The sequence below is a fragment of the Ursus arctos genome, unplaced genomic scaffold (genome assembly GCF_023065955.2).
Source record: "Ursus arctos isolate Adak ecotype North America unplaced genomic scaffold, UrsArc2.0 scaffold_8, whole genome shotgun sequence".
Taxonomy (NCBI): domain Eukaryota; kingdom Metazoa; phylum Chordata; class Mammalia; order Carnivora; family Ursidae; genus Ursus; species Ursus arctos.
The window spans coordinates 60,114,314-60,141,726 of NW_026623100.1; the positions used below are offsets into that span (position 1 = coordinate 60,114,314).

Below are 27,413 nucleotides of genomic sequence, written 5' to 3' on the forward strand. Positions count from 1 at the left end.
CTGAACCACTCTCTAGAATCACATGCTGATTCACATGGGCTCCCTTTTAAGGCTCCTTGGAGGGTTCTTCTTTTACAGGCTTGATGCTTCTCTCTTCTCATTCTGAGTGCTGTCTCTGAATGATGATTGACACCTGTAGCTTTTAGGAATGTAAGCTCAGACTCATGGCCCTAATTACATACAGCAATAAAAGTGGAGAAGAGAACATTCAATTGTGTTTTTTCTTTCTTGTTTGGACAAGAACCTTATCTCTGCTTGTAAATTCACATCACAACCACATGTGTAGTTTCAATTCTTAAAATAATAAAATTCTTATTACAATCCCACTCAGGGTTTTAAATCTAAAAGTAACAATGCAGAAGAAATTGCATGAATATGCACTACAGTCAAGTGATCATTCTTTAAACATTTCAAGGATTAATACATTTTAAAAGGGATGGTCTATTAAAATAGTTACTATCAAGTACAAATAAACCATGCTAAATTAGTAAAATACTTTGCTTTCTCTGCAATCTGACAATTGACCCAACATCCCATCCTCTCACTTTACCTATAGGAGGAGACGGGGGAGAGAAAACTTTTAGCTTTCTTGCCAATAAAAATGGAGAGTGGGAGCGCAGGTGTTTGAGAGGGGAAAAGTTGGAGAAGAGTGTGTGTGTATTTGGTGGTGTGTGAAGGGAACAGAAACATAAGAGGTTAGGAGGTGGCATGTCTATGTGAACAGGGGCAGGTAGGGTGAAGGGAACTTTAGACAGGAAGATACCAAAGCCTCTACACAATTCATGCTGATGTCACAAGAAGAGAGTGGGACCTTGAACAGGAATGGAAGAATGACAAATGTCTGCATACTCTCTGTTTGTTAAATGGCCAGTTGAATGAGCTTAGAAGAAAGTTCTATAAGGATGAACAGATAATAGAAGTCATTCATGACCATGGCAGATACTGCCTAAAGAGATTCTGCTGGCTAAGAATCAGATTACAGATAGAATCCTGAGGAACACTACACTTAAGGGAAGGTAAACAGGGGTCTATGCATAAGCAACAGGGGTGAACAGGGGTCTATGCATAAGAAGGAGTGCTCAGAAAGATGGGATAAAGTGATGTCATGGAAACCAAGGAAGGAGGAAGTAACAAGAAGAGCACAGCTATAAAAGTTTAGGGCTGGAAGACTCCACTGGATTTAGCAATTACAAAGGGTTAGTGACTGTATCCAGAAAAAAGGCAGAAGAAAGGCAGGAGACATTATGACTTCAGGCGAGAGGCTTACAAAGAGAGAGGAAAACATGAAAACCAAGACAATTACTAACATTATAAAAAACAAAAAGCAAAAAGAGGGCCTAATCATAGCAGCCTGTTAGGCTGTTAACAGTAGACTGTTAATAGAGAACATTCATTTAACCAAAAAATTTAATGTAAATATCCTGGGAAGATAAGAAACAGAAGTAGCACTTGGGGTGCCTGGGTAGCTCAGTCAGTTCAGCATCCGACTCTTGGTTTTGGCTCAGGTCACGATCACAGGGTCATGAGATCGAGCCCCACATCATCAAGCTCCACGCTTAGCTCTCTCCCTCTCCCTCCCCATCCCCCTCTGTTCCTCTCCACCTCTTGTGCTCTCAAATAAATAATATAAATAAATAAATAAATAAACAATATCCTTTTAAACAAAGAAAGAGAAGTAGCAGAGGTGTTGATATAAGGGAGTTAAGTCCTTGCTTACTATAATAGTGAACAGATAATACCTAAATTTGGTTAATAAAAGTAGCAGTATATATTTATATTATGAAATATGGAAATGTGCAAATGGCAAAAGAAACACTAAATACTATATACTAAATACTATACACTCCTTTAAGGAACAGGATCTTTAGGACTAGAAAGGGGTAGAACAGGAAATTGCTGTATTTTGTTATAAGCCTTTGACTACTATTTAAGTTGTATATATGTATGTATCATTTTCATAAAATAAAAATTTGTAACTTGTAACTTATCCAAGTCACACACCTGGGGAAGGTGGAGCTGGATTTGAACCCACAGTCCAGGTCCTGGATCTTGCGCTCAAGCATTCGTGTGTTCATTTACGAGGCACAGTTCCTTATTCCTGTTATTTCTTCCTTTCTAATAATAGATTCTTTTATACTGGAAAAATTCCTCATTTATGACATATGTATACTAATGACTGTGATCATTTCATTATCATTTCTTTACCAAATCCTGAATGGATCAAAACCAAACAGGTTTTTGTAGTTTTATTATTATTTTTTTTACTTCCCCAAGACATCAGAGTTAATAAAAAAAAAAAAAAAGGAAAAATAAAATTCCCAAACACAAGCACTACTAACATTGCAGTGAATTTCTTCTAATTTTTTACTATGTGTAAATTTTTAAATATTATGTAAACGGTCTTATCTTCCCCGTTTCACTTAACATTATGTCATAGAATTTTTTCATGTTTTCATATACTGTTTAAAATAGACCATTTTAGGGGCGCCTGGGTGGCACAGCAGTTAGGCGTCTGCCTTCGGCTCAGGGCGTGATCCTGGCGTTATGGGATCGAGCCCCACATCAGGCTCCTCCGCTGTGAGCCTGCTTCTTCCTCGCCCACTCCCCCTGCTTGTGTTCCCTCTCTCGCTAGCTGTCTCTATCTCTGTCGAATAAATAAATAAAATCTTAAAAAAATAAAATAAAATAGACCATTTTAATAGATTCAAAATATTCCACTGGGTTGACAGACTGTAGTCTATTTAACAATTTCCCTGCAGTCAGATAGAGGCTGCTTCCATGTGCTGCCACTGTTGTTATTATTATTATAAATACCACTTCAATGCGTATCTTTGTGCCCAAAGTTTTTTTCTACACTGAAGCTTTCCTTAGGTTAGATTTCCAAAACAGGAGCACCTGGCTGGCTCAGTCAGTGGCACATGCGACTCTTGATCTCAGGGTTGTGAGTTCGAGCCCCACCTTGGTGTAGAGGTTACTTAAAAAAACAGAAAATTGTAAAAAAAAAAAAAAAAAAAGAATTCCAGAAACAGAATTATGGAATCAAGGGAATAAACATTTTAGGATTCTGGCAGTGAGTCTGATACTTTCTAAAAGGGCTAAATCGAATTAGATGCCTATCAGTAGTATATGAAAATGTGTCATTTCATTGCATAGTATCAGTACTGAGCACATCATTATTTTTTAAATCTTTGATACTTTGTTCTACTAAAGGTATATGCAGCTATTATTTTGAATTTTATTTCTTTTATTATTTAGTGCACTTAAATCTCCTTTCAAATGTTTGCTGAGTAAACATACTTCCTTTTAAAGATACTTAAATGTTTTCTTAATTTGTATTGAACTCATTTGTTTCCAATGTGGAAACAGCTCTATTGTTAATCTCTGTTATGGAAATAACAGAATCCACAAGCTGATGGACTGATCCACTGCTGGCTCCTCCTTCTGAACCCAACAGCACACACACATGGCTTGAGAAAGGAGAGAGTTGATGAACCCGAGGCAGAAGCAGCAAACACATGAGAAACCATGGGAGACAGAAACTGGCTGCGGGCGAAGGGCAGCCAAGAGTGGAAGAGTGCCAGGTGCCAGTCCCCACAGGTGGGCGTGCCATCAGCACGGGACATGGCCACACAGCAGTGCCGGCCCAGGGCAAGCCAGGGACCTGCGGGTGCAGCTGGGCAGAGGCCCCGGCCGCCTGGCTGGCCCTCCACCTGCCAAGGTTAACGTTAGAGGGCTACTCAGGAACATGGGCACAGGAGGAAAGCAGCACCCAGCAGAGAAGAGGGAGGTGTCTTGAAGAGCCAGACCACCTACTGGTGGTGGGAGGGGGCCGTGGTGAAGTGCACCCGAGGGGTTACATTCCCCTAGGGCCCAGACTCTTGCGGAAGGGCACTGCTTCGGCCCTCCCACCAGCATGTATTACCAGCGGAAAGGCAAAATCCCCAGGGTGAGTATGAGCCAATCGAGAAAAAAGAATACATCAGAGAAGTGCAGCCATAACGAAATAAACAAAATGAACAGCCTACATGAGAAAGATTTAAAGGGTCATGTGGAAGAAAACTTGTTACCTTGCTTTCATAATACATACTCTCAGGAGGAGAGGAAGGAAAACCAAGGTGACAGTGAGACCCCAGGGGTAGCAGCACATATGGGGAAGAAATCAGAGGGAGGGCTGAGCCTGGAGGGGCTGTCACCAACAGGGGAAGGGTGCCAAGGAGACGAGGAAGCCACAGGTAAAGAAGTGCGAAATTCTGGAAGCCCAGTGAAGGAAGCATTTCGAGGAGGAAGGGATCCGTGGTGATAGACACTGCCAACAGGCTGAAGAACTTGAGGACTGAAGAATGTGCCCTGGAAGCTCCAGGAGGGACCTTGCCCACAGCGCAGGTCAGTAGACAGGGGGAGCTCACCGGCATGAGCTCCAACGCGGCAGGGAGAAGGGGAAGCGGAGGCCATGGGGGAAGACGCTTCTCCTCTGAGCTACAGAGCCGCAGAGAGATGGGGTGGTGGCTGGGGAGGAAGTGAGTGTGCACAAATTACTCACGCGCACGGCTGGAAGACACAGAGGATGTTCACAAACCAGAGCAACAGATAAACGCATTTGTAGTATTTTCCCATTTGTAAAGGAGCACAAGTTATAGAGGTATATTTTAATCCACAGTGATCCTAAGGGAGGGCGAACTAGCCTTTTTATCTGAAAACTAATCCTAACAGTCTACTCCAAAGACGATTCTTTAGTCTGTGTTTACTTTCCTGGGGTTCAGGACACCCATGTGGTAATCTAATGAGAATTCAGAACCCTCTTTCCAGAATGTGCATATCCACATACACAAGTCTTTTTCACAGTGTTGCAAGCCATACCACAATCTCCTAAAGCCTAACAATGGATCCTTCTTAGAAATCCTACTTTGTGAGAGAGAGAGAGAGAGAGAGAGAGAGAGACCAAGACTCTTCAATTACAGAGTACAAACTGATGGTCACCAGAGGGGAGATGGGGGGAGAGGGGGGAAATAGGTGATGGGGATGGAGGAGGGCACTTGTTGTGATGAGCACTGGGTGCTGTGTGAAGTGCTGAGTCACTATATTGTACACCTGAAACTAATGTAACACTGTATGTTAACTATACTGCACTTAAAACTTAAAAAAAAAAAAGAGAAATCCTAGTTTGTCCACCATGGCATGGGATTTCGGTCTTCTTCTCTCAACATTGCATATGACCGAGTTCTATTTGAAAAGCTTTATTAGTTTTCTATCAACTCCCTCCCTATTCTTACTATCTCCTTTGTCACTTCCAGATGTTCAAACACCTGGCATCATCTGCTAAAGGCAAGGCCTTTACATGATGAGTGGCGGTCTCTCTGGCCTCCTGTTGGTGTAGCTCTGTGCACGTCATCTCTGCCATCACAACCGCTACCACTGAGGTGCTGCTGTGTGTTAGGTCACCGCCCGGCCTTTACCGACCCCACTATTCTCGAAGGCCGTGCTTTCCCCCTGGAAAGGAGCATAACAGTTGTGGTGGGTCAGCTGTGGTGAATCTGCATCCTCCCCAAATTCATATCTAAACAGAACTCACAATGTGATCTTATTTCAAACAGATATAATTTGCAGATACAATTAGTTAAGATGAAGTTTTACCAGGGTTAGGGTTGTTGGAGGAGGAGGAGGAGGAGGAGGAGGAGCCACCAGCATCCAGAGGAAGCCAGGAAAGACTGCTCGCCACAGTCTTCAGAGGAAGCACGGCCTGGCCGACACCTTGATTTCGGACTTCAAGCCTCCAGAACCGAGTGGTGAGAACACACTTCTGTTGTATGAAGACACCAAGTCTGTGGTAACTTGTTAGAGCAGCCGCAGGAGACTAATCCAGGAGTGTCAGGTAGAAAGACCCAGACGACACTGAAATCACTGAGACAGTCTCTCCCCAGGGCACTTACCCGGCTTCTCCTAATCCTCTTCCAGGTTCAGTTCAGGAAGCACTAAATGAATGGCTGTCACATCACAGCCTATCCCTTCTAGGGATGGTGACCTCGGGCACCCCACTCCGATGGCATTCTTTCCCCAAGTGGAGAAGTTTCAAACATCAAATCTCTCAGTTTTCCTTCCTGGGGTATGGCTTTTGTGTCATGATTGAAAATAGTTTCTCCAACCCCAAGCTCATAAAATATATTTGCCATACTTTCTTTTCTTTCAGTGCCTTTATGGTTTTAATTTTTTCAGTGATGATGAAGATGATGATGATGATGAAAGCAGCCACACTTAGAACACCTGTACGTGCCAAGCCCTGTTCCAAGCCCTTTCCAGAGATCAACTCATATACTCCTCACAACAGTCCTTGGGAGGCAGATACTATTTTCATCCCCATCTTACGACAGTGAGGCACAAAGTGATTAAGTTCCCCAAGGCCATAAAGCTGGTGACTGCCAGAGGTGGGCTGCAAGCCCGGACCGTCTAAGCCCAGAAACTACGCTCAGATCTACAACGTAATCCTGTCTCTCAAGGCACTCCAATTTAAATATATGGTCCACTTGAATTTATTTTGGTATAAGCAGTGAAGCAGAGCTTTAGTATTTTATCCCAAATGCTTGGCCAACTATTCCGATACATATTGAATATTCTATTTTTACCCTACAGACTTAAAATGTCATCTTTATCATGGACCACATTCTCATACTTACTTGAGTTTGTTTCTGAATCCTCTGTCCTGTCACATTTCATTCCCGTAGCAGATGTTAACTCTTTATATAATAAGGGTATTATTAGCTTTTTATCTTTCCTATTTGTTACAAATATTCTATCGCATACTTTTTAAATGTGGTCACAAAAATTCTTTCAAGTTTTCTTTTATTGCTTTAAAGTTCAAAGATTTGGGAAGTATCCACTTCTATTCCTGATATTTTTTATGAGATGAAACAATATTTTGCATATAGTTAGTCCATTTGGAATTCATTTGATGTATCATAAAATAAACTAAGTATATTTTTTAAGGCTGATGCTTAGAGGGATTTCATTCTCATCAATAGAAACAGGTCTGTAGTTTCTCACAGCCCCCCCAAACCAACGCCATTGCCACAGATGCCCTGCAATGACCTCTTAATCCCTCGCCCACGTGTCTCATTCACTGAGGTGATGCAGAACTTTCGTTCTCTATCCTGAGCCTCCTTCTCACCTCCATTCCGGACCGTGCCTAGGGGAGGCAGCAGCAAAGAATGACTGTGGGGAGCCACCTCCAGCCCCTGAAGAGAGCTCACGTTTCCTCACGTGGAGGAACGGTGATTCCGACGTACATGCTGAAGATTCCCCACAAAGAGAAAGGCCGAACTGTCCCCATCCCTAACACTAACCTTGGAATCCTTGGCCAGGTCTCACCAAAATCTTGGCGGAAAGCACAAGGTGTTGGCCCTTTGAATTCTGGAGGTCTTCAAAGCAGGAAGGAATGGGATTGCCTGAGGGCCAGTTACAAAAACTTCCAGGAGGGCGCCAGGCCAGGAGTGAAGCCATTTTCCGCCTCCTGGCTTGGCGGCCTCCCTGCTCCACTTGGAGCTCTTTACAGAACTTGCTCTGTTTCCTGGCCTGATAACCCTGACCCTTGGCTTCCCCAGACCTCGGTTATCACAGCGAGGTAGGGAGTTTAATATTTGCTTTTTCATTTCTTCAGGGAAAAAAAAAAGAAACGTCTTCGATTGTGGAAAAGGCGTGCCCAGGCTTTCAGGTTAAAAAGACGAGACTTTAGGCTTCAAGTCTTGGCTCTACTACCCCTTGCTCACTCTGAAACATCAGCCTTATTAATTCACCTTGCTGAGCCGCAGAAAACTCAGCAATCAAATGGAAATAATACTGACCTTACAGATTTAATTCGTGTAAGATACACCCATCCCCTCCCATCTTTTCCTTCAGGTAACACCTAGCACCACTCGCTCCAGGACTGCAGTGTGGCTGGCAGCCTGCCCCACTGCACGTCAACACCGCCTCCCCTCTCCCAAAGAAAATACCAAATTGCAATCCACACAAAGAACAACATCAATATAAAAGAACACGCAGCGTATGATTCTCTGTATATGACATTTAAGAAAAAGCAAAATTGAATGATAGTGCCAGAATCAGAAAGCAGTTGCCTGGCTTGGGGAGAAAAGGTCGTAGTACAATGGACCAGAGAGGGGTCTAAGAGGACTTCCTGTGATGAAAATGTACCGTATCTGTTTTGGGTGTTGGCTATATAAGAACATAGAATGATCCAAACACATCCAAACACATCAACTAACCCTTAATATCTATACATTTTAATATATGCAAATTATGCCTCAATTTTTAAAAACTTTGTCATATATAGTTCACATACTCACTAATATAATGTAGAAATGTTTTTTTTTTTTTTAAAGATTTTATTTATTTATTCGACAGAGATAGAGACAGCCAGTGAGAGAGGGAACACAGCAGGGGGAGTGGGAGAGGAAGAAGCAGGCTCATAGCAGAGGAGCCTGATGTGGGGCTCGATCCCATAACACCAGGATCACGCCCTGAGCCGAAGGCAGACGCTTAACCTCTGTGCCACCCAGGGCCCCTGGTTTTTTTTTTTTTTAACATTAACTTTCTCACAGACTTTAAGACATGACACAAAGGAGAAAAACAGGCATACCTAAATGTGATTCCTGTCTTTGGCTCTCACTAGCTACATGGCTGGTCAAAGTATATAAGCTCCCTCTGTTTCACATTCATCCATGGTAAAATGAGAAATATTTAGTATCCAACTGAAAATACTGAATGCCCTATAAAAGATAACCCATGGTAAGTGCCAGAAACCCATGGCAAGCACTTAATGTATGTTAATCCCCTTCCCTTCCTCTTCCATTTATAAATAGCAAATGGGGTGTAATACTGCAATACTTAAATTCTTTTCCTGAAATGATTGCCCTTGTCATCAAAGGAGGAGGAGAAGGCGGAAGGGTGGGGGGAGAAGAAAAAGAAAAAAAGAAAAAAACTAACAAATCAACATTAGAATTTACCCTGAGGAAAGAAGCATGGCTATACACAAGCATTTATCTACAAAGATGCTCATGGCATTATTCACAATAGTAAATACCCAGAAAATTGAACAGAGACTACGCAAGAATATGAAATTTTGTTTTATGGTAACTAAAACATGAATATAAATATATGCTATGATAAAAAAGCATTCCTGAGTTTTACTAGTCTATGCATTAGTCAAAATTATGACACAGAAAAAGGAGAGAGTGATACAGATAGTACTCCTTTTATTACAAATACTGAAAAATACAGACTAGTTTGTAGCTAACTTACTCTGTATCTGTAGTAAAAGGAGTATAAATTGACACATGTACACACATATAACAGAAACAAAATGACAATCACATTTATAAAGAAATAGAAAAAAATAAATTTTTAAAGCAAACTAAAATAGAATGAGGTCAGGTAGTCAAACATAAGAATATCAGAGTTTTTTTGAAAGACACCTGTTGCCAAACTTGTAGTGTCAAATTAAGTAAAATTTTTTTAGCCAAGATAAAAATATTCCAGACATCCTACCAATTGTCTTGTCCACACTAATTGTAATCAAGCATGATGAAAGACAGAAATAATTCCATGAGCTAAATATGACCAAGCCCATCACTAGCCATCAAGACTTTCCTTCCACGATGATTACATCACTGCAGAGTGATTCTCCCCACACCTGCCAGACACTAAACACTGCCATCAGCATTCTAAGATGCTTGTGAGGAGAGCTATTAACAGGGCCTGACACATTCTCTCACTGTGGCTATTTCTCCATTATAAAGTGCTACAGATGATCATTTGGCTTGAGCAAGTTGCTGGTTATCTAGATGTTATGTTCTCAGTAATATTTCTCCAAATTCAAATGTAAAAATTAAGCTAAGAGCCTATTAGGCTCTTAGCAAAAGTGCTATTCAAAGTGCTCTGTTTACAAGCACTATTTCTCACAAGAATGGTTCCTGGGGCTTCTGTGTGTGGCAGTGGGGCTACAGGAGGGAAATCCCAAGGACCCCAAAGCTGTCCTTAATTGTTTCTAAAAACACTGAACTTTTATAGAAACTAATTTCAAACTCACTCAAATACTCATGTGCAGATGAAATACTGTACAAAAGGTATGTTTCATATTTTAAATTTGAGGAACAAAGGAAGAATTACAGGAAAACTAGATTAAATTCCTAGCTGGCTATAAATTGTTTAAAACTTATTTTCATCCCAGTATACTTAACATACAGTGTTACATAGTTTCAGGTGTACATTATAGGGGTTCAACAGCTCCGCATATTACAGTGCTCATCACAGTAAGTGTTCTCTTAATCCCCTTCCTCTATTTCACCCATCCCTGACACCTCCCCACTGGTAACCATCAGTTTGGTTCTCTGTAGTTAAGAGTCTGTTTTCTTGGTTTGTCTCTTTTTTTTCCTTTGTTCACTTGTTTTGTTTCCTAAATTCCGCATATGAGTGAAAATGATATGGTATTTGTTTTTCTCTGACTGGCTTACTTCACTTAGCATTGTACTCTCTAGGTCCATACACGTTTTTGCAAATGGCAAGATTTCATTCTTTTTTATGGCTGAATAGTATTCCTGTGTGTGTGTGTGTGTGTGTGTGTGTGTGTGCACATGCGTGCACATATGCCACATCTTCTTTACCCATTCATCTATCGATGGGCACTTGGGTTGCTTCCCTAACTTGGCTATTGTAAATAATGCTGCAATAAACATTGCTGTATCTATCCCTTGAATCAGTGTTTTCATATTCTTTGGGGTAAATACCCAGTAGTGCAAAAACTGGATTGCAGGGAAGTTCTATTTTTAACTTTTTGAAGAACCTCCATACTGTTTTCCAGAGTGGCTGTACCAGTTTGCATTCCCACCGACTGTGCACGATGGTTCTTTTTTCTCTGAATCCTTGCCAACACTTGTTTAGCTGGCCATAAGTTTAAACTAAATCCTAGTAATTTTCTCTAGAAAACCAAAAAATTGTCACATAAGTTCAGGATTAGAATTTTAAATGGGAATCAAAACATGATATTTCCATGGGTAGAAATTTCTCATGACTAGATTCGCTGGAAGGAGTGAAAAGCTCCATGAACACCAAATACATTTGAAAATTTTAAGATAAAAGTTCAATCAAAGCATCTCAATTCACATTAGAAGTTTTGGGTTTTTTTTTTAAGACTTTTTTTTCCCTTTTCTGAAAAATGCTCGAAATGCACCTCTTTGTATTAGAACTAAGGTTGGATAAACTGAAAGAAAAAAGTAATCCTTTGTTAGAGAATCATTCTTTACATTAATTAAGCTTCGCTTCCTCTTTAGCTCTTCATTAAAAACTTAAGAAAAATACATTTTTACTTCAAAATGAATTGTATTGACTGAGAATTGCCCAGAATTCCCTAGAATAAAAACTATTGTGTGAGTCTCTCTGTTCTTTCTCAGGGAAGGCTACTGAAAGATTTCTAAGCATGTGTTCTTACAATTCCAATGAACTGGATTCAGTATACAACATGCCGAATCAACAACTGAAAGTTTTATCTTTAGAATCAACTAAACACAGGTTATTTTTGCCAGAGTTTTCTCCTTGATATCTGCCACTGCGACTACCGATATATTATTCTAAATATCACCTCTCTTCCCATGCAGTTACAGATACTCAAATACAGCAGTATTATTCTAGACATGTGTAAGAATTTTTTCCACCCTGAGAGAGAAGGAGACTCCTAAACTGGGAACAGTAGGGACAGGAAGAAAACTTAAGTAAGATTCTCAATACATTTCCAGCTAATTTAATTACAAGAGACTGGAATGGTCAAGGCTGAACCTATTTTACTCTAAATCATCATCTTCAGTAAAGCAACTGTTCCATTTGTCTTGCTTTTCTTTTGGAATACAGGTCTTTCAGGTACGAGATATCTGGATGATCTGGCATACTTGATAGACCTAAGTCAACTGAAATCAGCAATATCTTGGTGACTTTATAACTCTATATGATGTGGAAATAACAGCTTTTCAGAACAATCTTTGAAGAGTTATTTTGACAGCATTAGTTTCCTTAAAACACAGGGGAAGATACATACATATGTTTCAGAGTCCAAAGGAGCTTATGAATGTCCAAATCTATCCAGAAAGCCATTGTGAGAACTGAGTTAATACACGTCAAGTGCTTACAATAGTGTCTGGCACACAGCAAGCCCTCAATAAATGTTAGTTATTATGACTACCACGCCCCACTTTGACCTGCTTTATGTGCCTTGAGAAGCACGGGAGAATAAGTAGAGATAAAAAAGAAAAGACGCGCCCCCCCCTTGATGCTCATGTACCATAACCAGCCAAGTCCATCTCTCATGGAAGAGGGCCCCACACCTAGCCAGGTGGGGTCCTTATATAAAAACAACTCCAAGGGTGCCAACCATAGAAGGATGATCAGGATTTTCTCAGGAAAATCCAAAAAGCCAGTCTGGTAAGTCAATTATTACTAATCCTTAGCAGATTTGAAGGACAGCCGTGAGTTAAAATATGGATTCGGAGGGGAAATCCCACGCCCATCAGAAAGAAAAGCAGATCAGTTAGAAACCGGGGACACAAGATAGAAGATTAATGGGAGCAGACTGACCAAGGAGCCAATTCTAAGACACTTAAGGCAGACATGACATCCCCAGCAGCAACACTAGCAGGATGACAACTTGGGAGAATCAATCCTTCTAGTCTTATCAGGCACAAGGGGGGCTTCACACTCCTTTCTGATGCACGTGTGCTTTATTCAGCCGAGCCTACAGGCCTTTTCTAGGGTCCCTTCCTGCTCTGATGGTTTGTAATTCTAAAGAATGCTGGAATTGAGCCAGCGGTGGTGTCTAAATGAGGAGTGCCGGATTTTAATGTTTTATGCACATTTTTAAAATGTGAAAAAGAACCCAGAATTTATTTCAAGTATAAAATGGAATAAACTACCAATATAAACTATTTACTTTCTTCCTGAGACTTTAGGAACAGGCTTCAGAATGCTTTCTAGTAAAAAAGGATCTTTTTAAAAATTACAGTTGAAGTAAACAGGAGATAAGCACTTTGGAATCTCTACCCCATCCTCAGTGGTTTGGTAACATACCAAGATCTGTTCAGAGCCTCATCAGTACCCTTTGTCCACAGGCCAAGTATAAAGGAGAAAGAACTGCCCCCACAGAGAATTTCAGCTCTGTTTACAGGACTGGCAGGAAACACGCAAATAGATTTGCTAGGGCTCCTCTCTTTTCTAGGATGTAAAATTCGACTATGCCTCCATTCACATTTTACTTGATCGTTATGCTATAGAATTCAAGGCCCTTCTTTCTATAATGAAAGATCAATGTATAATATTTAGAAAGGACAGAAGAGTAAAAGAAAAGGAAAGCTGATTCGAAGTGGTCAACGTATGTCCTGGAAGTAGGTATTATCTTTCTATTCGAAGCCAAAGATCTTTCAAGTGAATGGCCGAGAACCTGAGCCTTGAAGTAATGTGACCAGTCACATGGCTGAGCTTCCAAGACTATGCATACAGGTTGAGGGCTGGGGCTATATGACAGGGCCCAAATAAGGTAAATTCTGGAACAGCTGGAGTACAGATAATAGGATATAAAAACATTAAGGTATTATCATATATTAGATGTTATTTTTGTTTTTTCATAATTTCAACTACATCATTTTAAATAGCATGTGCTGATTAATGCAAATAAAGTGTTATATTTTCAAGCCCCCTAAGTTTATAACCCATAGGCTTCTGCACAGCCTTGTCTTTGAACAATCTTCAACCACAGTTCAACCACAAGATGACAAACACAATGGCTTCAAGCCTCCCATACTTTCTGAAAGGATCTAATACTTTTTGTATGGTGTTAAACTTAACCATTCTGACGTCATCTCACCAAGAGGACCATGTCACTAAACACTGAAAAGAAAATGTTAGTCTTCATTTCTATATTGTTCCAAACATCTGAAAGTATGAAGTAAATGCTTGTTCAGTGAGTGAATAAATGAGTATGGGACTTACTCCAGCTATTACATTGAGATAACCAAAGCAATAAATCACACAAATATCATTCTATTTCGTTTCTGCAAGCTGAAAATATGTACATAAACCACATATCAAATATTCCTAACTGAGTCACAATAACATTCAGTCTATGACTGCACTAACATATCTGACATTGGAATGCCAGAATATGTAATGAAGAATATTCAACTAGAGAAAAAAATGCTCGTTCTATATATCACATGTGCTTAACAAAATTTTCCTGTGTGTAGTCAAGGAAACAGTTTATATCACTCAGATGATTCTGGTCACCAGTGTGTGTGCATGCATGCACACGTACACACATGCGTGCAGGGCTGGGGGATTCCCCACACTACCAACTCAATTCTGACACTATTTACTGAGAGAGAGCATCAGACCCCACAGACTGAGGCCTCAGTCCTATAACACTGCCAGTTCCTCTTCCTCCCCACTCCAGATGCCAGTTACAAGTCCAGGTTATCACTTGTGCTTTATAGATTGTAGGTTCTAAACCCCACCCTTTGGGTCTGATTAAGTTGCTAGAGCAGTAAATTCACAGAACTCACTGGTTTATTATGAAAAGACGTAACTCAGGAACAGCCAGATAGAAGAGGCGCATAAGGCAAAGTATATGGGAAAGGACATGGTGCTTCCATGCTCTCTTGGGGTGAGCATTCTCCCTGCACCTCCATGTGTTCATCAACCCAGAAGCTCTTCAAACCCTATTGGGTTTTCAAGGAAGCTCAATTACATAGACATGACATTAAATCACCGGCCACTGGTGATGGAGTTCAATCTCTAGACCCTCTCCCCTCCCAGAAGGTCATGGGGGGAGAGGAGTGGAGGTTATGGGAATCAAAGTTCCAACCCTCTAATCACATGGTTGACTCCCTGGCAACCATCCCCATCCTTAGGTGCTTTCCAAAAATCACCCCATTAACACAATAAAAGACACCTTTACAGTTGTCTTCACTTAGGAAATTCTGAAGGTTTTTGGAGCCCTGTGCCAGAAACCAGAATCAAAACCAAAGGCATGTTTAGTCAATATCACAATCATATAATCAAGCATTAACATCAATCACAAGTTGAAAAAACAAAATATGAATATCTTACCTGAACATCTTTGTATTTGTCTCGTAAGTCCAAGAGCCGGTGATAAGCTTTAATGGCTTCTGAAAATTCCCCAACATCAGTGCTAGTGAGAATGTAGTTTTCCCAGATCTGCCAATGTTCATAGTTGCACTTGAGGGCTTCTTGTAAAGTTCTAAAAGCTTTTACTCTATTGAAGGTCAGATTTTAAAGAGAATAATAATGAATAGTCATAGCTAAAGAAACCATAGCTTCAGGTATAAAATACTAATATGAACTTCCTGCCAGTCCTTAGTCATTCATGTTAATAAATAGAATTTGAGACCCAAGCAACCCCAGACCACCTCAAATTTCCCTACAAATTTTTTTAAGATTTAAAAGGAGCTTATATGAGACTGATGAATCCCTGAACTCTACCTTTGAAACTAATAATACACTATATGCTAAGTAATTGAATTTAAATTAAAAATTAGTAAATTAAATTTAAAAAATAATAATTTTAAAGGCGTAAGAAATTGCAAAAAACAGGTAGTAATGAAACAAGGACAGGGATATATAAATAAAAACCAACTGGAAATTTTGGAATTGAAAGAGGCATTTAAACAAACAAAACCTTAATAGGAGACAAAAAATTATGGGGCGCCTGGGTGGCACAGCGGTTAAGCGTCTGCCTTCAGCTCAGGGCGTGATCCCGGCGTTACGGGATCGATCCCCACATCAGGCTCTTCAGCTATGAGCCTGCTTCTTTCTCTCCCACTCCCCCTGCTTGTGTTCCCTCTCTCGCTGGCTGTCTCTAACTCTGTTGAATAAATAAATAAAATCTTTAAAAAAAAAAAATTAGACTGCACGCAAGGAGAGAACTGATAAACTAGAAAGCAATAGTGAGAAATCCACAGGGAATTCAGATTCAAAATTAAAGAGTAACAAAGAGAGGAAAGTATGAGAGGTAAGGCTCAAACATACATTTGATAGACATGCCACAGTAAACAGATGCAGAAAATGTCAGGACAAGGTATTTGAAAAGAAAAGCTGAGCATTTCCCACAACTGAACAAAGAGCTAAATTCTATGATCAAAAGTATATTTTTGTATCAAATATTATAAATAAGATAAACCAACACCTAGGTATATTGTATGAAATTGCAAAACATAAAGATAATCCTAAAACCTACAAAAGAATGACAACGAGAATAGCAGATACTTCATTAGCAACAAAAGATACAGAAGACAACAGTACATGTAAAGCACTGCATGAAAATAACTGTCACACCTAAAATTTTATAACCAGCTAAACTTCCCACTCAAGAGTAAATGTGAAGTCAAACACTTTCAGAAGACTAAGAAAGTTTGCCAACTATTGAAGGACCCTCCTCTCTCGCAAAAATAAAAGGGAATTCAGACAGAAAGAAAGGGATACAATAAGTGATCAATGGTGAGAACAGAAATTGATGAAATACATCATTACATTTAACTAAATACTGAGAACAAAAATTACTAGTTGTTTGTGTAAAAAAAAAAAGTAGACCATATTCTCTGAAATTAAGTAAGAAATCAACAGTAAATAGCCAAAAAAAGAGAGAAAAATATGCCTGGAAAGTTAAAGATGCATTATTTAAAAAAAAAAAAAAAAAAAGGAAATCACAGTGAGAGAAAAAGAGACTCATCTTAGGAAATACAAAATATTTAGAACTCAATGAAAATACCATATGTCACCATCTGCAAGATATAGCTGAAGCAGTATTTATAGAGGGAAATCTGTGATCTTAAATGCATTTATTACAAAAAAATGACAATAAATTAGTGAAAAAATTCAACTTAACACTGTAGAAAAATACCAAATAAAATTAAGAAAGAAGAAAATAATAGATTAAATATAAAGAAAGAATAGAAATGATTAACAAAACCAAAAGCTGGCTCTTTGAAAATAAATGAAACAGACAAATGTGTAACTAAATTTCATTTAGAATAAAAGAAAATGGCACAAATAAGATCAGTAATTTTTTTTAAATCATAAGAGAATGCTATGAACAAATTATACAAATGAGCTAAAGAAATAGAAAGCGAAATAAATCAAGTAAAATTAAAACAAAGCCAGGCAGTTTTACAGAAAATGTACACCAAACCATCAAGGAATGCTTGTCTTATACAGGCCACTTCAGAAAAAAAGACTATTAAAAACTTAACACCAACAAGGAAATCAACAGAACTACATGTCACCTTTTCTATAAGTTAAAAATCTCAGCAAACAAAAAGACGCTTAATGTTTTACTCCCCTGTCTGGATAAGATTATAGCTCCTTTAAGGATCATATATATTTTACTAGACAATTACAGTAACCTTCTTCAAATGTATGCTATCAGTCTCCTTTTCCAAAGCCATTTTGAGTTTGTTAATTTACAACTACAAGGTCTACCTCCGTTTCCTTGCTGGGCCCCACAGTGTTTCAACAAGGAAGCTCCTCCTCCATGACTTTAAGGCAAATTTTGGAGGGGATAATAGAGATTGTTTTGGTCATTCCAGCCCATTGCTCTGAGAATCACTCCCTAAAGCATTTAATCAATTTCTAATATACCTATGGTACCAATCACAATAACATCCTTATAATGAAGTCCTTTTTGTCTTCTCATTAGCAGCCAATTCACTGCAGTTTAATTTTTTATTCTCTACATTAAACAATTTACCGAAAGTTGTTATGGAATGTACTGATCCACTTATCCCTTGGTCCACCACCTTTTAGAGTTAAAGATGAAGGTACCCTTGCTGTAACCCTTCTTCAAATTCACCTTAAATTGTTGTGGGAGTGTGTCTCTGTGTGTGCGCGCACACTTCTTCCCTTTCGTGGTTCCACTCTCTATGCCCACCTCCCATGTAAGAGCAACTGCCTTCAGCAGTGGTCTCCCATCCGCATGGGGGTGGGTGAGGTCAGCCTGTTGGAAAAGATCTTGACAGGCAGCAACCTAGGCTGGAGGATTATCCTTTGTCCTACGTGTCCTCTCATCCTCTGACCACAATCTCCTGGCCTCAAAGTTTTTGCTATGAATTCCTTTTTCGTAAGTGTGGCTTCTTCATACGGATCTTCAGTTCAGGATTCACTTATCAAGCCCACAATAGCTGTGACACTATGCTACAAAAGTTACAGAGAAAGATGGAAGATTTTCCCAAAGGACTGGCAGGGATGTGATGCTAGGGGATCAGATGAAATAGCAAAAGGGGCATGTTAGTGAAGAACCCTAGAAGAGCAAAGGGACAGATGAGATCGTTTAAAGGATCCCTTTTAGGCACGGATAGGATTCTTCTGAGAGGAGCGGTCATAATTTACCCCTGGAGTAACAATCTCATGAGTCAAAAATGAGCTATGTCTGGAACAGCAGCAAAGAAAGGAAAGAGCAAAAAGGCAAGAATAAAGCAGTGATTCACCTTCGACTTTACAACCCCACTTTTACATAAAAACCTATTCATGGAGCTGCAGGAAGACAAGAAAGTGCCAAAAAGAAGTTGAACAATGTGCAGGACCCCCTACGAGAGAAAGTGGAATTCTCAGGGTTAATGGGCTGGAAAACAAGGTAGAGTATCAAGAGCCTCACTACATACAAAATTATCCGGGTTACCAGAAAAACCCACTGAGATCACTCTACAACCATGACAGGGATTTCCCCTGCCCCTTGCTTTAAACCAAAAGGTCCCTAGGGAATTTTAACACAAGCAGTTGCAATCAAGAACATAATATTATTTTCCAAAGAGTGCAGTAGAAAAACAGTACTTTATTTATGTAGTTTGTCATCCAAGAGCAGCAGAAGTATTTCAGTGTAATGTAGATTTAATGATATCTTCAGAAGTATCTTGTGAATCCACAAAGAAAAATTCAATTAGGCTTGAAAATAAGGCCAAATGAAAATGGAAACAGATCCATCCTTTCCTTCATTTGCTAAAACTCTGGCAATAGCAATCCTTGTCTCGTCCCTCTCCTTGGCTTTCCATGACCGGTCCATAAGGCCAGTTGGTTGTCCCCTTTATAAATTGGCATCTGCCCTTCTTTTTCCAGGCTAGTTATCTCCTGCCTGCACTGTTACAACAGCTGTCTCCTGACTGGGTTCCCAGCCCCAGTTTCCTCTCCAGTCTGTCTCACACTGCCACCAGATAAATCTTCCCCAAAAGCTTCTTTCTTCATGAAATTGCCCCCACTGAACGCTCTGGCGTCTTACTGCTAACAGGATAGTCTCAGCTTGTTAGTCAGATCATCAGAACACACTGCAATTTGACTCCAACCTTCTCTCTCCCTATGGACCTCACTATAATCTATAGCTGGTGTAGTTTACTTGCTCTGCATATGATCACATTCCCCTCGCTTGAGAGGCTTTCCTCTGTCCCCTCTACCCATTCTTCAAATTTCAGCTTGAGTCCAGCATTCTTCCAGAAGCATTCCTGAACAAGGACCATAATCCTTCTCTCTTCTGAGACCCACACAGAGTGTCTGGCATAGAATGAGTGCTCTACAAATATCACCTATTGTTGCCATAGCTTTCCTTGTATTTCCTACCTGATATTTACCACATACTACTTCTAATGCTAATCAATTTTTAAAATAATACAGCCTGATATTTTATTTTTTAAATCCACAATTCCTGAAGACATTGGTTCATATTTATATTTCTCAATAATACCAAGTACACAGCAAGCAATCAATAAGAATCTATCAATTGAGTTGACCAACTAAAGGCATGCCTTGTCTTATCGTGTAATGGAATTTAGGATGCAAAACTTCAGTACCAAATAAAGATTCCAGATAATATTACTTCTTTTATTATAGAGTAAATGTTTTCGAAAAATAAACTACATTTAGATTTCAAATGGCTACAGTAAGTAATTCTAACTCAAAGGTGTGGATGGGCAAGGGGAAAAGGAGTAAACACACTAGGTTCGGTGGAAGAAAATCTTGTTTGTTTTGGAAACTGAGTTCTTCACATTTGCTTGATGTACTTACTTTTGTTTTAATCGGATATAGGAAGTTGATAAATTGTTCCAAGCTTCAGCATTCTGAAATGATAGAGAACTCAGTTATAGACTATTCTCATTTAAGTAAAATAATTGCTACAACCCAAAGTATAACATATTTTTCTAGTCTAGGAGATGCTCTTTACAATCATAATTTTCAATAAGGTATGTTCAAGGTGTATGAGAAAATTAAATAATTTAAATTTAACTTTTATAATTTAAAACAAAAATAGTCAACAAACTGGCATAACTATTATAGCACTAATTTGCAATTTAGCTAAGATTTTATTTCCAAATTTAGATTTCCAAAGTAATTGGACAATCTGCAATATAATTTACACAATATATAGATTTATTACAAACCCAAGGTGATACAGAATATTGTTTTTCATATCTTAAAAGCCTTTGCTATTTTACCATCATCCTTCATCAGATAGGAGAATAAAGGAGTATGTGTTCTCCAGTGTTATTTCTAAGTATTTCATCAATCAAACATATTTCTCTACCTATTCCTCTGTGCAATGACAAAAATAAATTACAGTCATTACATAAATGTTGAACGATATGAATTATGTTTGTTCCTCTTTGTTCAGCTCTTTATAAAATACAGAGTATATAGTTTTCAAGTTCATATGTATGATTTACAAATTAAGTGGCAATGGATCTCTGCTTGCAGACATAGCACAGTTAGTATCAGACTAGCCTTATCACCATAAAAAGCTACAAACTGGGGCATCTGGGTGGCTCAGTCGGTTAAGCGTCTGTCTTCGGCTCAGGTCATGATCCCAGAGTCCTGGGATCGAGTCCCACATCAGGCTACCTGCTCAGCAAGGAGTCTGCTTCTCCCTCTGCCCTTCCCCCCTGCTCTTGCTCATGCATGCGCTCTCTCTTTCTCTCTCTCTCTCTCAAAAAAATAAAATCTTAAAAAAAAAAAAAGCCAAAAATTGGACAAAACTTAGGGAACTGTTTTTGAAAAGTCAGACAACAAGCAGCATGGGGCTGTGACCCTTGAGAGAAGGTAAACTGAGATGTCTCAACAATCTACCTATATTTCCATCTAGAGGCACTTTCAGGGTTCAGCAGAGAGAGGTAGAAATCAAACGAAGCTCAGCAAGTCTTACTGGGATTAAGAAAGAGATCAGAGTTCAGGGCTCAAAAGTTGGCCAGAACTTGCAGCGCAAAAGCAAACAAACAAACAAACACAAAACCAAGGAAGTGAGACCTGTGCAGAGAATAAGCTCCAGAAACCTCAATAAGCATCTCCTTGAGTTCCTGGCTATACACGTTCAGGGCAAAACTTCTTGAGGCCAGGCAGAGAACAACTACCAGAGAGCCGTGAGCTGATTGGAAATTTTGGAGGTCACACAATGCTAGGAGCTCTTCAAGTTCCAACCAACCAGAGTGGAGAACTCTTACTGTTCACAAATGGTATTAAGTTCAACCACCAAAAGTTTATACTGTAAAAGAAGGGTGATTACAAATCTAGAATAAGAACAATGTAGGACCCACCCTAACACAGTTCAAAATAAAACTGATCCACAAGTAAATTAGCCAAATGCCAAAATAAAACTCTACCTTCCTTAAGGGAAAACAACAAAACCGAGAAATTCAACAACATGGCATCCACGATGTGTAGGATACAATAAAAAATATTGGAAGACATGCAAACGAACAGGAAAATTCGTCCATAACCAAAGAAAAAGTTAGTTAATAGAAACAGACACAGAAATGAAAGAGATGTTGGAATGAGCATACAAGGACTTGAAAACAGTTGTTATAAATACAAAGATTTGGAGAAAACATGAACATAATGCGGGAACAACTTGGGAATCTCAGTAGAAACATGAAAACTATAAAAAGGACCAAATGAAAGTTTTTGAACTAAAAAAATACATTATCTGAAATGATGTGTAGATTTTTCTAAATTGAGAAATAATATTAGGTTATTTTCAGGTGAATAACATAATGATTCAATGTATGTCTATAGTGTGAAATGATCACAACAGTAAGTTTAATCAACATCTGCCACCACATGGAGTGTGATGAGTTTAATGAATAGATTTAACAGCAGACTGGACATAAATGTAAGAGCTAAAACAAAACTCTTAGAAGAAAAGACAGGGGTAAATATTCATGACCTTAAATTTGGTAATGGATTCTTAGATATGACACCAAAGACATGAGCAACAAAAGAAAAAACAGGTAAGCTGGACCTCATCAAAGCTAAAAACTGTGGTACTTCAAAAGATACTATCAAGAAAGCGAAAAACAATTTAGAGAATGGGAGACAAAATTTCAAATCATATATTCAACATGAGCACTTCTATTTAGGATGTATAAAGAAACTCCTACAGCTCAACATAAAAGGCAACTAACCCAATTTAAAAATGGGCAAAGGATGACAATAAACATTTCTCCAAAAATGGGACACAAATGGCCAATAAGCACATGGAAAGATGGCCAACATCGCTAGCCATCAGGGCAATGGAAAATGAAACCATCTTCTTGGATGGCTAGAATCAACAAGACAGGTAATAACAAGTGCTGGCAAAGATGCTGAGAAACTGGAACCCCACACATTTGCTGGTAGGGATGTAAAATGGTGATTCAGAAGGCAGTCTGGCAGTTTCTCAGAATTGTGAACACAGAGCTAACATACCCAGTAACTCTACTAGTAGGTACATACCCAAGAGAAACAGAAACGTATGTCCACACAAAAACTTGTAAATGACTGTTCATAGCAACCTAATTAATCAGAGCCAAAAAGCAGAAATAATCTAAATGTCCATCAACTGATGAACAAATAAGTAACGTGTGATACGCCCACATAAAAGAATATTATTTGACCATAAAAAGGAACTAAGTACTGATACATGCAACAACATGGATGAACTGTGAAAACACTGATCTAAGTGAAAGAAGCCACAAAAGACCACATAGCATATGATTCCATTTATATGAAAGGTCCAGACTAGGCAAATCTAGAGACAGAATGTACATTAGTGGTTGCCTGGGGCAGGAGGCGGAGGGTGGGGAGTGGAAGGTGTTTGGAAGAAATGAGGAGTAACTGCTAATGAGTACAGGGGGGGTTCTTTTTATGATAATAAAAATGTTCTAACACTGACTATGGCGATGGTTACACAATTCTGAATATACTAAAAAATCACTGAATTGCACCCTTTAAATGGAGGAACTATATGGTATGTGAATTATCATCTCAGTAAAACTATTAAATATTAGAAGACTGTGAACGAAAAGAACTTTCTAAGAATGCAATTAACATAGGCAGCACACGTTACTGAATAACAAAATAGATATGACATTCTGCTATATACTTCAGTTAAGCATAATTTTAATTAAAAAACTGTTGTATCAAAATTATTTCCATGAATAACTTAGCTATTATAAGAAGAAACTTATTTCTAGATTTATAAGTCATTTACCTTAAGGTAATGACCTGTCAAAGGCATACTTTCTTCCAATGCAAAAGGAACTGTTGTTCTTGTAACATAAATAGAAAATTGGAATTTTTTGCCTTCTTTAACCTGTTTTGTTTTGTTTTTTTTTTTGAGACAGAACACTTAAGATGAGATCTACCCTCTCTACAAATTTTCAAGTACACAACACAGTACTGTTAACCACAGGCTCCGTGTCGTGAAGCAGATCTCTAGAACGTACTCATCTTGTATAACTGAAACTATACACCCACAGGAATTGCTATTCTGAACTACAGTATAATCCAAGTAACTTAGAGAATACTGAAGAGCTGTGAGAAGGAAAGCAGACCGAACAAACTCACGTCGGGTTCGAGAGTCACACAACGCTGAAATGCCTTCGCTGAACCTCCGTAGTCTTCCAAGGCCAAATAGGCACAGCCAAGAGAAAACCACACCCCCAGCTGCAAAGACAAAAGGTCAGCGTCATTCCAACACAGAGGGACATCTATAGGATATTTGTTTTTACACTTTACATTCGTTTCCATGTAGGAAATTGAGTGGTAGAGATGAATTTTTTCATACAATTTTTAAAGCTAAAACAACACCAAAAGCATGTGCAGTATCACCGCACGTCTTTTGCTGAGAAAGACCATTCTTTGGGTTAACCAAAGACCATGAATGCCATCCAGAGCTCTGGTATAAACCCTGATACTATGAACGTGGGATTAATCTAACCTTTTTATTGAGTATCAACTATGTTAAAAGTACACAAAGCGCGGGGCACCTGGGTGGCACAGCGGTTAAGCGTCTGCCTTCAGCTCAGGGCGTGATCCCGGCTTTATGGGATCGAGCCCCACATCAGGCTCCTCCACTATGAGCCTGCTTCTTCCTCTCCCACTCCCCCTGCTTGTGTTCCCTCTCTCGCTGGCTGTCTCTATTGCTGTCAAATAAATAAAATCTTTAAAAAAAAAAAGTATACAAAGCATCAGCAAATTCACGACTGATAAATGTACGACAAACTTGAGAAGAAGAAAAACTCTTGCTTTCATCTTCAAGTTAAACCACAAACAATTCTGCAGTTTAACCAAGAGCAACTCATGTATCTGCTTAGGCACGCCTGAAAATAATTTGGAGAAAGCAGGCTGAGAATCTGGATTACCAAATAGTCGTTCAAAATGGAAAGCCTGACCGGAGTCAGTAAGATGTGCTAGCAGAGAGATTTAGAAAAAACAGGTGAATTAGGAAGTAGCTATTGAAATTACAACAGAATTCTTCATATCACAGTGTTCCCTTAAAATTCAATAGCCTCTATCAAAAGGAAGATAAAACTGATAAAAATTCAATGAAATTAGTCAGAAATGCAGCTGTTGGGAGTCAAGTTTGCTTTCCTTTCGGATACAGTTAGTAAAGGCAGCAGGAGAACGCAGCTGACTTGCTGACTGACTCCCAGGACAAAGGGAGGGAGCCGGTGGACAGGTCTGGTAGCACCCTTCGGGGTGGGAAAGGAAGTGAGGTGCTCTGTTATCTGTTGTATCCTTCCGGAGGCAGCGCAGGAGGCGGCCCATACACCCCTCCTCCCCCAGCCATTTCCACAAAAACTTGTTCCATATGGCTAGTTGAGGCCTGAATGGTTTTTAAGCAGATAAAGATTTTTAGCCGATAATTAGAGATAAGGCTTAGAAAGCAAACATCCTTGGGCAATTTAACACTTTGCCTTGAATTCACAAGAGGCTATAAATAACTGCTATCGGGAGCCTTTATGGAGAACAGATTTTGTTAGAGGGATAGGTACTGGCTGAAAAGGGGTGGGTGTGTGTTTGGGGAGGAGGGGAGACACTAGAGATATCAGGTTGAAGCAGAGTTAGAAGTTCACTTTTTTGCATCAAGGGACTACCAGCAACTGAAACGTGACCTCATTACACCTTTCTTCTGTCAATTATTTACAGAATTGAGAGACCCAACCCCGCTCACTGATGATGCATTCTGAGCTGGCCTAAAGTCTGATGCTAACTTATAAACAACATATAAAACAAGCTCTCTAACGTCTAACTAAGGTGCAAGCTTCAACATCTGTGTGTTATATTTCATCAGACACAAGGTACACCTTTTTGTCACCATTTAACATCTCTGAAATAGATGTGATGGCTTGTCAGAGTTTATTGGAGGCATTTTATTTTTTATACAAGGGGGCACTTAAAATAATGTGCCTGTTACAACTGATGGCATCTTATGTCCAATGAATTGTGGTCACAAGTTTACTTGGAAGGAGGGATCCCTCACTCTGGGACTAAAGCAAGAACAATGAGAACTGCCCTCAAAGTTCTCAAAATGCATGTGTCGTGCTTGATTTCTGCAAACAAACTTCACACAAAACTATTTCACATGTGTTATTAAAAAAAAGAGAAAGCAAGTGTAAATTCAAGATGTAAATAAACAGCATTATTTTTCAATCCACCTGTAAAGACAAAGGTTACAAATGTCAAAATTTAGCAATTACTCATAGCTCTAAGACAAGCTGGTGATGAGATTACTATTTACCTTTAAGATTTTGAAACAAGTCAATGTTTTGTACCCAGTGTCTTAAAACCAAAATAAATTTAATGAAAATCAGGTAGATGACTTAATTTGATATATAGCATTATGGTTCTCTCTCTCTCTCTCTTTTTTTTTTTTACTCTTGGTCATTTGTCTTGTTTTAATAATTTGCATCTGAAGGAAAATTCTAGGATCATTAACTGCTAGTAGATTTCCATCTGTTGATAAGATATAAGTACATAGGAGATGACTTTTGCACACACCCTAGTCTTTGAAATCAAGAAATGGCTTTTTAAAAAACAAACTCTAAGATCTTCTAATTGCTTGTAGCTGACCCACTAAACCATAAATCATGCACTCGTACCTTGCTTTTCTGTTGAGGTCCTCAGAATTTGGAGGACTAAGGAGAATTATTTGGTGCCTCTTTCACCTTTTTCATTTTAGAGTATTACTTAAACTATTACTAACAATAGTGGCATCTGGACTCAGGTCATGCTCTTAAGAACAGAACATCATAAGAGAAAAAATCAAAAGCCTCAAAAAAACTTCTCAGATGATTCCCCAAATTAAAATCGTATATGCCTGAGTACCAAAGACCTCTGCCTTCCAGTCCAGCGCAATCACGTGGGGATACGTTAGCCTCATCACATTTTCTGGAAGCCACATTTAAAAAGTAAAAAGGAACAGGTGAAATTAATTTTAGTGACATTTTATTTAACTCTACAAATCGAAATAGTCTCATTTCAACATGTTATCAATATACAGAATTATTGAAATATTTTATACTTATTGTTTTCACACCAAGTCTTTGAAATCTGTTATGTATCCTGCATTGATGGCACATCTCAGTTTTGACTTTAGCCACGTTTCGAGTGTGTTCAACTGCCACACTGGTTAGTGACCACCATATTGGCAGCACAGTTCTGCACTGTTTCTTCAAAACATTGACAAAGACCCCTGCATACCTTGCATCCCTCCCTTCTTTCTTCAGGAAAGATCTAGCTCCTCAGGACACGTGGCTGGCTCAGTCTGTGCAGCATGTGACTCTTGATCTTGGGGTTGTGAGACTTTGAGCCCCACGATGGGTATAGAGATTACTTAAAAATATAACCTTTAAAAAAAAAAATCAAGCACCTCTCCCTTAGGCTCCTACCTTTCACATGCTATAGTCCCTCCTATTCCTCTCTACACAACAGCTATTAGAATATTAGCACTTAACGAGCATGTACTATGGGTGCCAAGAACGGATACCAGGAGCTTTCCATACATTACCTCATTTCTTCTTCACAAGGGCCTGACAAGGTAGTAAATATCACCCTCATTAGAGAGATGATGAGAGGTC

General features: G+C 39.1%; 1 protein-coding gene across 1 annotated transcript in view; it reads right to left on the reverse strand.

Annotated features, from left to right (window-relative positions):
• Window positions 1-27,413, reverse strand: part of TTC27 (tetratricopeptide repeat domain 27) — a 169,225-nt gene that overhangs the window by 12,774 nt on the left and 129,038 nt on the right. Inside the window, exons 14-16 of the mRNA XM_026478659.4 lie at window positions 23,899-23,997; window positions 20,089-20,141; window positions 15,133-15,298 (exon numbers count right to left, since the gene is read on the reverse strand). Coding sequence (XP_026334444.3) covers window positions 15,133-15,298; window positions 20,089-20,141; window positions 23,899-23,997 — 318 coding nt within the window. The remainder of the gene's footprint in view (window positions 1-15,132; window positions 15,299-20,088; window positions 20,142-23,898; window positions 23,998-27,413) is intronic.